The sequence below is a fragment of the Rousettus aegyptiacus genome, unplaced genomic scaffold, assembly GCF_014176215.1.
Source record: "Rousettus aegyptiacus isolate mRouAeg1 unplaced genomic scaffold, mRouAeg1.p scaffold_m13_p_11, whole genome shotgun sequence".
NCBI classification, from domain to species: Eukaryota; Metazoa; Chordata; class Mammalia; order Chiroptera; family Pteropodidae; genus Rousettus; species Rousettus aegyptiacus.
Genome location: NW_023416286.1, coordinates 71,491,725 through 71,502,294, shown reverse-complemented (window position 1 = coordinate 71,502,294; position 10,570 = coordinate 71,491,725). Strand labels below are relative to the sequence as shown.

The following is a 10,570-nucleotide window of genomic DNA, read 5'->3' as shown; positions in this document are numbered from 1 at the left end:
TGGTTTTGATAATTATTAACCTCCAAAGAAAAGTCATTTAGATACAACATTACTAAAGAAACATTTTTAGGCTAAAACAACACTTATAAATCTCCAAACATTTCTGTCTGTCCCTGAATTTCTAGTTATATATTTTTGGGGTGCCTGATTATTTAATAGCTTCCACCACTCTCAAGTGAGGGCTGTGGCTTAAGAGTTTCTGCAGTTACAAAAAAAACTTTGATAAACACAGGCAACTAATATAGAATTCATGTTAGTCAGAGCACCACTTTTCACGAGTTGTCTGAAAGTGAATTGATAATGGAAAAAAAAAAACCCAAACCCCAAACAAACAAGACAACAACAAACAAAAAGAACCACATCATTCTCACCCTTTCTCCTCTTATCCCCCTTTCAACATCCTCCCCTATATTTTGGTTGAATTGAGTCTCATTGCTGATCCTCTCCACCAGGACTTGGCCCAGTATAGACACAAAAATTCACCCAAATCATAAAACTGCTCTTCTTTCAGTTATGTTTTATTTGTAAGTGTACTGGGACACATCCCCCTGTCATATTTTGGCGCACAGAAATGATTCTGATAGAAGTGGGGAGGGGAAAGAGAATAGAGCAAAGACATAACCAAGGAGAAAGCTCAGCAGACATACATGGACAGGTAAATCAACCCATAAGACATTTAAGGATTAACACTGGCAGTTTATAACCACTGTGTGAGTGTGTGTATTAAAGAAAATATTTACAATAATCTTCCTTTTTTACTTTTCCTCTAAATACAAGAATATGATAAGAATGTTGTGTTTTCGGTGAAAACAGGCAGTAGACTGTGAATCACACTATCCACAAAACGGTCTATCAGAAAGCTAGCCCAGTTTAGTGCTCAGTTTCAAATGCATAGAATGTTTGCGCTGCAAACAATGATATACCACATAATTAAATAAATAATATCTAACCAGAGTGAAACCTAATTGTGTTTCTTTCTGTACCTTTCAGATCATGCATGACTTCAGTCTTGTTAAATGGCAGGTTTTTTTCTTTTCCCATTTCTTCTGTTTTCAATTTTTTAGTTCTTATTAAAAGATGGTACTAAACCATCTCCATGCACAAGATCAAGAGTGTCTTGTGCACCAAGCAGGCATTTTACCTAACCACCTTCAACTGTCTTTCTCATTTTTAAATCCATCAGCAGTTCATCAAATACCTTGATTATTACTATGAATACTATACATGATTTTCTATTTGGGAGACTGGTAGTGCAAATTAAAGTTTTTGCTACCCAATGTTTATCCCCAGCAATAAATTACTTTTGAATAATAATAATAATTAATTAATAATAATAATGAAACACAGTTGTTCTGCTTCCCCCCACCCACCCAACATGCAGACCCTTTTGAAGCAAATGAAGGACTTTAAACTGCCTTCCTCTCATTTGGGATTTAGTTGATTTTTTTCTCACAGCCAAGTCCTACTGCAACTGAAAGCAGAAACTTCTCAACATTTCAATGATTTCACCTTCTCCAAGAGAGAAGGAAAGGGGACCTAGAAGATCTAGATGGGTCTTGTTCTGTGGAGAAAAAGGGACAGAGTATCTCTCCTAGTATTTTCCACCCCGTCAGTCTATTTGAATCGATAGGAAATAAAATTCAGTAGGTAGGTTAAAATAAACCACACTCAGAAAAATAAATGAGATGATAAGCAAGTTTTGTGAGTGGGGGGGCGGAAGGGGGAAGCTGCTTTTGAAATAGTCTGTTTCTAGATCTTAGATATAAGAGCAAAAAGAAAAAGAAAAATCTTGCTAAATTGTTTTATTTTCCTAGAATAACATATTTATTTCGGAGCTCCTAAGTTCTGCTTTTTTGTCAGCTCAGACTCCTTCTCTCTCCCTAAACACCCCTATCCAAATGTGCTCAGGCTTCAGGAGTACAGGCCAGGTCACTGGAAAACTTGGACTCTACCTAAATGGGCAGTCAAGCCTCTTCCCTTCAGCTGTTCCCCTACTCACTTTCTGACAATGGAAAGCAGCCATCGGAGTCTCATTGGAACGCAGAAAATAAATCAAACAGGACGGAATGGGGTGGAGGTGAGACTTCGAAGGAAAAATTAAACACACGGAACTACTAGCTTCGCTACCCAGAACCTCGCCTTCCAATTCGTTTGGTTTTCGGTTTTTAACTCAGTTCGTGCGTGTCGAGCTGGGTCAGTAATAATAATGGTAGTGCTCTTTTTTCCTCTTCCTTAGGGGGAAATGAAGCTGCAGAATACGGCTCCCTGGAGTTAAATTTCTAAAGCATATTCATTTGCCTTTGTTCTGTTTTGTTTTAGTTTGTCTTTATTCGTCTAGTTTTTGGTGGTTGGTAGGTTTGTTTTTGTACATAGATACTTGGTCCCCAAGAGATTTTGATAAGTGTCTCTGGTCCAAAACAGTCCATTTCCCTACCCTTCCCGAGTCTCCCCCCCACCCTAACCCCTAGAACCTTCCTGCTCTTCGAAACCTCTTCTCCAGTCTCCGCTTTCCTTACCCCACTCTCCGCTCATCCAAATGCTCCTTCTCCCCACCATCCTTTCCAGTGTCCACACCCAATACCCCAGTCTAGGCTGGGGGACGGAAAGGGCAGGGAGAGCAGAAAGGGGGCGGAAGAGAGCGCCCGAGGAGCGACTCTCAAATGCAAGCAGGACAACGGACACTCCAAAACCGGGGGGAAGCAGGCCAGGGAAAAGCCCCCACGAATGCCCCTTCAGCTCCCCGGTCCGTCCCACCCGGCACCTCCCACCCCCCTCAGTAAGTGGCGGAGAATTTCATCCTCTTCTGCTTCTGTCTCTGGTTGCAAAACCACACCCGCACCACGTTCTTTTTGAGGTCCAGTTTCTCGGCGATGGCGGCTATCTTCTCGGACGAGGGCCGAGGTTGTACAGCGAAGTAGGCCTCGAGAGAGCGCTTCTCGGGCGCGGCGATGGAAGTCCGCTTGCGCTTCTTCTCGCCGCCGTTGAAGAGCTCAGGCTTGTTCATTTTCTCGCGCTGCGCGCCCTCGGCCTCCTCGAGCCACGCCTGCAGGATGGGCTTGAGCGCGATCATGTTGTTATGCGAGAGCGTGAGCGACTCGAACCTGCAGATGGTGCTCTGGCTGAGCGAGCCCACGCCCGGGATCTTGAGGTTGGCCAGCGCCGAGCCCACGTCGGCCTGCGTCACGCCCAGCTTGATGCGCCGCTGCTTGAAGCGCTCCGCGAACGCCTCGAGCTCGCGCGGGTCCGTGTCCGAGTCGCAGATGGACGCCAGGCCCGCGGCGCCCACCACTGCCGCAGCCGCCGACGCCGCCGCCACCTGCCCGGCCGCTGCCGCCGCTGCCGCTGCCGCCGCGCCGTGGTGCGCCGCCGCCGCCACGAGCCCGGGGTGCGGCAGCCCCGACGGCATGTTCATGGCGGCCGCCGCCGCCGGGTGCGACAAGTGGCCCAGGCCATGCATGTGCGGATGCGGGTGCGCGGAGCCGCCCAGCAGCCCGCCGCCCGGGCCGCCGCCGCCGCCCCCCGGGCCGCCGCCGCCGCCGCCCCCGGGGCCGCCACCGCCTGGGCCGCCGCCGCCCCCCGGGCCGCCGCCGCCCCCCGGACCGTCGTGGGCGCCACCACCGCCGCCCGCCGCGCCCGCGCCTCCCGCTCCAGCCATAAGCGCGAGCGAAGGCGACGAGATGTGGTCCAGCAGGTCGCCCGGCTCGAGCGCCTGGTGATGGTGGTGGTGGTGGTGGTGGTGCGCCAGCGGCACGGTGGACGTGGACGTGCATGGCACGCTGTTCATCGTGTGGTACGTGGCGTCCGGCTTGAACGGGTGGCTCTTGCCCTGGGACACGGCGATGTCCACGGCCGCCAGCGCCTCGGCCCGCGCCAGCAGCGTTTCGTCTAGGCTGGCGAAGAGGTTGCTCTGCAGCTGCAGGCGACACAAACCAAACCAAAAAGACCACAAAACCAAAAAAGCAAAACACAAAACAAAACCAAAGCACAAACAAGCCAGAAAGCACAACAAGCAAGGGACAAACACAAAGCAACCAAAACAGCAGGGTGGGGATAGTGGAGAATGGGAAAGAAGGAATGGGGGACACATTGGGGATGAGAAAGGGGTACAAACGAGAAGGGTCGGGAGTGTGGGGAGGGAGACAGATGTAGGGAGAAGGGAGCACAGGAATACATTCCAGGAATGAGTAAGGGAGACGAAAAAAGAGGGGGGAAAGAAGAATTGGAGATGTAACTCGCAGCTGGGGACCCGTGTCGCGCACCCGAACGCGCAGAGATCGCCCTTCCGAGGCACTGAATTAACAGAGAAAGTGGAGGAAAGTCGAGAGTCATGGCCCCAGCGCTCCCCACTCTGATCGCAGACGCCTGACACGGAGACAGGGGCTACAGGAACACGACATTAGCGCCGCTGTACAAAACGTGCCAAGCAGCGGGATTCCTCTAAAAATTCCTGCCCTCAAATCCCCGCACCGGGACCTCTGCGCGCACCAGCACCGGACATGCAGCGTCTCGGATACGGGGAGGGGGCGGGTGCGCGGGCCGGGACCGCGGGCGTGGGGCGCTTACCGGCGGCGTGGGCAGGCAGGCCCGCCGGATGGCCTCGGAGCTGGAGTGCAGCGACGGGTACTTGTGCTCAGGGAGGGTAGGATGCATGGCAAAGTGAGGCTGCTTGCTGTTCATGGACATCATCTTGATGGCTTGGCATATAAATCCACAAACGGTCCGAAAGTCCGCGGGAAAGTGCGCACGCCGGCTACCCTGGCCTCCCTTCGGAGGCTGAGCCGCGGCGGCTGGCGGCGCGGAGGCGGCGGCCGCGCGTGGGACTGCTGCTGCTCCTGCTGCCGCCGCTGCCGCCCCGCGCTCGCTTTGACCGCGCAGAGCGCGGCGCGCCGGCCTCGCGATCCCACTTCTCCAAGAGCTCTAGCCCCGCGCGCGGACGGGATGCACTCCTCTAACACCTGAGCCCCACTTCTCGCGGCCGGCCCAGGGAGCTCTCGCGAGAACTCGCGGCCCCGCCGCGCTGACAGGCATCAGCTGTCTTCGTCTGTCTGACGCGCGCTCTCCCTCTCAGCGGCGCCGTGCGTCTGCGCGCGCGCGCGCGCTCACCAGCCAGGGACCTGCGCGTGGGAGCCGCTCTTATAGTGACCACCAGCAAGGACAGCGCAGGTGATGCACCTGTAGCTACCCGGGCATGCGCACTGTACGCCTCACCTTTCCCACTGCGGGTCTGGAAAGATCAAAGGGCCAGCTATTGTCTGAGTGTAGGCATCTTTTAAGGAGAAGACAAGATGTTTGCTTGAAGCTCAGAGGTTTCCCCTCTTTTCCCAACCCCCGCGCCAGCGCAAGCCCTGAATATATGCGCATTACTTAGGCACACCGCCTCTCCCGGATGTCTAACAAGCTGTTATATAATGTATACAGCTGGGCATTTGTATGTTAAATTATGCCCGCGCATTCTTCTGTATACAGTATAAATAACAACATAGAAATGCAGAAGATGCTGTCTTTTGCTGCAAGAACCTGTTTCTTTCAAGGTTTATAAATAGATTCTTGAAGAATAATCGTGATGACAGACATTTGTTTGAAGCAGTCAGGCGCTATTGATTTCCATATAATTTAATTTCCTCCGCATACTTTGTTGTTGTTGTTGTTGTTTTTGTGATTATAACTGTGTCAGACATCGACAGTGACAGCCACTTAGGAGCCACAAGGAGCGTGTGCTTTCTACTCAGGAATGGCTGTTGAAATTGTTCATTTCTCTTATTGTTTGTCTCCTTTAACTGTGTACAAACCCACATTTCAAACGAGCTCCGGATGATCTGAGGCTTCTAGTAAACAAAAGGAAAAATAGTTAACAGGCTGTAGTTGGGATCCTTTCCTCTCCTCAATGTGTGTGTGTGTGTGTGTGTGTGTGTGTGTGTGTGCGCGCACACACACACACTTTATCCTGGAAACTCCAGGAGAAGGAAATAGCTTCAGAGAAAAAGGAATCAAATGTCCAAAAGAAAACTTCATTTTCCTTTCCATCGTTTTGGCTTCTTCCTCTTTTATCTCTGTTTGTGTGTGTGTGTGTGTGTGTGTGTGTGTGTGTGTGTGTATATATATATATATATATTCTTCAGTAGGAGACAGATCAAATAATTTTATAGAAAAAGATGATTAAAATATTAATTCAAACCAATTTAAAGAACGAGGCCCAAGCTCTGGTCCAGCCTGTCTAGTATTTATTTATTTTTATTATTGTGAAATCAAAACCTACGAAGAAGAATAAATCAATTACTCAACCTATTATATGGCCCTTTGGTGCCAAGCAGATTAAGAACCTCCCCGGGGACCAAGTTCAGGTGCCTGAGTCCCCAGGGACGAAGCTCTTGCCCGGGGTGATAATAACAGCCCAGATGTCATCACATCTGCGGCGAGAGAGCTGGAGAGCGGCAAGGGGCTGCTTATGGGAAGCAGGGATTAGATAAATAATTTTTCTGGTCTCTCGCACAACCAAAGAGATCTGTATTTCTACCAAAGAGAAGATCTCATTTCTATAAACCTAAATTTCCGTTCGCGTTGATTTTATCTTTTCTTTGGACAAACGCGCGTGTATTTAGCATACCCACTGACTACCCCAATTCCAAGAGGAGCCCACAGGCGTCCCCATGTGTTTCTGTTTTTCTCTCTACCCCTTTTTAACCCTCTCCCCCCCCCCACCCCCCCGCGCCCCGCCTTGCAGCTCGAGAGCGGAGTAAGAAGGATGTTCATTTGCTGGTGCGAGAAGGAGCCGCATTTCCATCCATTATGCGGTCCCCTGGGAGTGCTAAATGCAACTTTATCTCTACGAGGAATGGAGGACAGCGCTGGAGGGAGCGAGTGAGTCCTACGTAGTCGTCGCACCGGGTGTCCAGGCTTAACCTAATCCTTCCTGACACCCTTCTAAGCGGTTCCCCGAGCTCTCGTTTAGGGGAAGGAAGGGCTCCACAGTGGGCGAGCGCCTGGGTTCTGCCCGTCCCTTAGGGAAAACCTGGCCGAAGGGTATAGGGGATGGAGCAGAAACACAAACAGCACTAGCTTGGACCTCGGGAGAACGAGGCAAACCCATCTCCCCGAAGCTTGTCTCGGTTTCCCCTCCGACGCTGGGAGGGCGCCGGTAAGCCCAGCGGGAGGGCATCGGGCCTGACGTGAAGACCTCAACGTCCTGCGGCGACTCCACTCTTGCTTCGACTCTTCTCTTTGCACACTGTGTCTCTTCTCACTTTGGGGTGGGGCAAACCTTTGTCCAGAATATCCCCCTTTTCCTTGGGGCTAGACATTACAAGAGCTGTGAGTACAATTCTTAACCCATCCCCCAACCAATGGAAGTCATTTGGGGGCACATCTGTGTCCACTGTGGCGCTTAGCAAGGTGCTTGTCCCAGATAAAAATGCCCCCATAAAACAATACATGTGTTGGAAGGAAGAATAGGCTTATGGGGAGGGCCAGGAGCAAAGCCAGAGAGAGTTCAACAAGCCAGGGCTAATGGGGCCAAGAAGGAAAATCTCTGGAGGCCCCTCTCTCTCTTTAAAAATCTCTAGGGGCCCCTCTCTCTCTTTAAAAACGAGATGGAGACTGGACCAGATGGGTGTCCTGTCCGCACACAGAGCTGCAAATCTTGATTTCAGCCTGTTCTTTTTCAGAAGTCAATTATTGCATTCCACCCTCATTAACTTTCTACATGTTCTTCCCTCCTCAAATGCTTGCTGAGCACGTCTGGGCCAGGGCAAGACACTAGAGACAAAATGAGGTCTAAAATATGGGTATCTGACCTCCAGAAGGTGGCAGTCTCTGGGAGTGAGGCAGCTACAAGTGAAGAAGTGTCTATGGTACAGGTGTGACAGGTGTGATGAGAGGGAGTTGTAGAGAAATATGGGGTGGGCTGAGGGGGCTGAGGGATGCTCAGTGGAGAATTATCATGCCACATCTCCGCTGGGCCTTAGCCCCAGGCTAGAGTGGGGCTCAGTGGTGGATCTGCAAGCAGTTCCTTGGACTGCATGGTGCCTTTCTCTACTTACCCCAAGGCAGTGAAAGGAAAGGGTGGTGGGCGGAGGCTCAGCCCACCAATATGTCACTGCTTTGTTTTCCCAGTTTGGCAACTGCAGTAACTAGTTGGTCCCTGCCTGTGCTAATGATGCCCACATGGGGTCTGAGCCTTGGCACAGATTTCTGTGCAGGTTTCTCCCCCACCCCCTTCCCTTCTTCTTGTTTAATGACCAACACAGATTCCCCCTTCCCCGCATCTCATAGCTTTGCATTTTATCAAGAGGGGGATAATGAATGCACAGCTATTGATTTTCAAGGAATTTCCGCCCCCAGGGATAGGGAGTCTATCATCTGGATCAGAAACACATTTCTTTCCCCTCATTAATTAATTTTCTCCTCCTCCTTTGGCAGGCCCCACTTCACATTTCCTTTGGCAGCGCCTCTTACCCAAGCTCAGGAAACAGACATTCGTTGGTTGAAGTGAGGACAGTTTACAGAAGCGCTGTGCACAGGCCGGCACCTTTGGTGGGTGAACTCTCCTCCCCTTTGACTACACCCCGTCCCCGCCCCCGCCACACACACACACACACACACACACACACACACACACACACACACACACACACACACACACACACACCCCGCCCAAGTTCGAGACAGCGTGCCTGACAGCTGCCGCACGCTCTGGCTGCCTTTCTCCTTCCAGAGCCGCTCGGCAAAAGTTAGCGCTGGAGTCAGGAGCCGCTACCTGCACGTGCCGACCCCACCCCCACGCCCATTAAATTGAGTTATTTGTTCGGATTCACGCACAGGCTTGCAACCCTCGGTAATGTCCACTTAAATGCGTGGAGGTTGTGTGGGCACAGGGGGAGGAGACCCGGCTCCACGTTCTTGCCCGAAATAGGGCATCTGGCCCTACCTGCAGGCTGGGCCACCTAGGGTCTGGGGGGCCCAAGAGTGATTTCCGTTCCTCCTAGACTCGGGGCGCCAAGTTTCCCGCGGGCAGTTGCCCAGTTTGAAACTAGGCTTTGCAAGAGAAGCCCCCCAAAGTCCAGAGACAGTCGGCTTTAGAAGCAGCTGAGGTTGTTTTAAGCAGTAAGAAAGGGCAGGCAGGGAGGAGGGGCACACAAGTGTGTGTTGAGTGTGTGTGTGTGTGTGTGTGTGTGTGTGTGTGGCAGCGGGGGGGAGGAGGAGGTCGATTCTCAGAAAGAAGGGCTGCACTAGGGCGGTCTCGGCGCGCTCCTGCTGGGACCCAATCTGAGAGGTGAGCTACAGCGGGACTGGTGCGGTACTTTCGCTTCGCCGCGGGGCCGCCTTCCCAGGGCCACGTCTGGGCTACGTTGATCCTCGGTCTCAGCGCTACTCCTCGCGCATTCCGGCAGCGTCCCTTCACGTGGTGAAAAGAGTGAGCTCCTCGCTGGCCCTGCAGGGGCCCTCCGACCTCCCCGCACAACCTGCAAGGCGGCGGTGCCCACCCCATCCTATCCTGGATGGTGCCTCTGCCTTCTGCCAGCCCCAGGGCCCAGCTCAGCCCAAGGCGTGCGTCCAGAGCCACGCTCTTGCTGGCAGGGGCTCGGAGACTTTCTGGGGGCCACGGTCCTTCTTTTCTACCCCGCCCTGCGGGTACCCGTGGGAATTCGTTTCCCTCGGTCTACAAGGCGGGCTGGGTGAGTTGTTGGGGCTGGAAATGATCTCTTCCCGTGAGGTTCTCAGTCCGGCATTCAGACCGGGTCCCAGCTGGTTCTTGAGTAAGGCGGTGGAAAGCCTAGTTTTCTTTCTTCTGGCCGTTTAATTCAAATGCACCGTCTTTGGGGAACACTTTCCTGGATGTGGACTACCCACCCTATCCCAAGATGTCGCTGATGCCCTTGCGCCCCTACAGATGGCCCAGTAGCGTTCACCGCGCGGGTCACTATCACTCTTGGCGCTTCATATGTAGAAATCTGTGTATCCACCTCCATCCTAATCTTTCTGTGGACTTAAAACCCACCTACCTTGTGAAAGCCCTACGGGTGATTCAAGGCAACTCCATGCTAACGAGCACGCCTCCCCGCCCGCTAGTTGCCAGAACCAGTTTTGCTGTCCAAGGGAATAACATTGTACCACTAAATATGGCCTCGGGCCCCTGAGGCTTAGGTCCCCAGAGGAGCAAAGCCTGCCTGCCCAGCCAGGCACCTTCAAAGAGCGTGATGGTCAGAGAAGGGGCCTCGAGGTGTCTGGGGAAAAAAACAACAACGAACAAAACAACTCTACGACAGACGTCCCCATCCATGACCCCAAGCGATGAGATGGAAGTTCTGTCGCCTTCCCTCTCCCCAGGTAGTCTGCCTGCCGCTGCGGCAGGAACGCTCGCACGTCTTGGTTGGAGGGAGTTCCGCTGGCGCAAACGGACAGCAGAGGACCCCCAGCCCCCCACCAGTGCAGTTCCTCGCACCGAGAGGCGGGCTCCGTCGCCCTCCGCAGGCTCAGCTCTGCCTGCAAGAGCAGGATTCCTCAAAGGCTCCAGAAGCCGCAGAAGAAAGCGCGAAGCTGCGAGTCCAAATGCCAGAGTGTGGAGCTGGGTCCT

General features: G+C 52.6%; 1 protein-coding gene across 1 annotated transcript; it reads right to left on the bottom strand.

The window, feature by feature from the left end:
• Positions 1–362: 362 nt before the first annotated feature.
• On the bottom strand, positions 363–4,927 carry POU4F1 (POU class 4 homeobox 1). The gene is made up of 2 exons (XM_016160992.2): positions 4,564–4,927; positions 363–3,913 (listed from the first exon to the last, which is right to left on the bottom strand). Exons 1-2 carry the CDS (start codon positions 4,684–4,686, stop codon positions 2,774–2,776), a joined length of 1,263 nt encoding a protein of 420 aa, XP_016016478.2. The 5' UTR covers positions 4,687–4,927; the 3' UTR covers positions 363–2,773.
• Between the last annotated feature and the right edge of the window lie 5,643 nt (positions 4,928–10,570).

Coding starts and splice junctions, on each gene's coding strand:
- POU4F1 (XM_016160992.2), bottom strand. CDS start 4,686: ATGATGTCCATGAACAGCAAGCAGCCTCACTTTGCCATGCATCCTACC. Junction 3,914..4,563: donor CCTGCCTGCCCACGCCGCCG/GTAAGCGCCCCA, acceptor TGTCGCCTGCAG/CTGCAGAGCAACCTCTTCGC.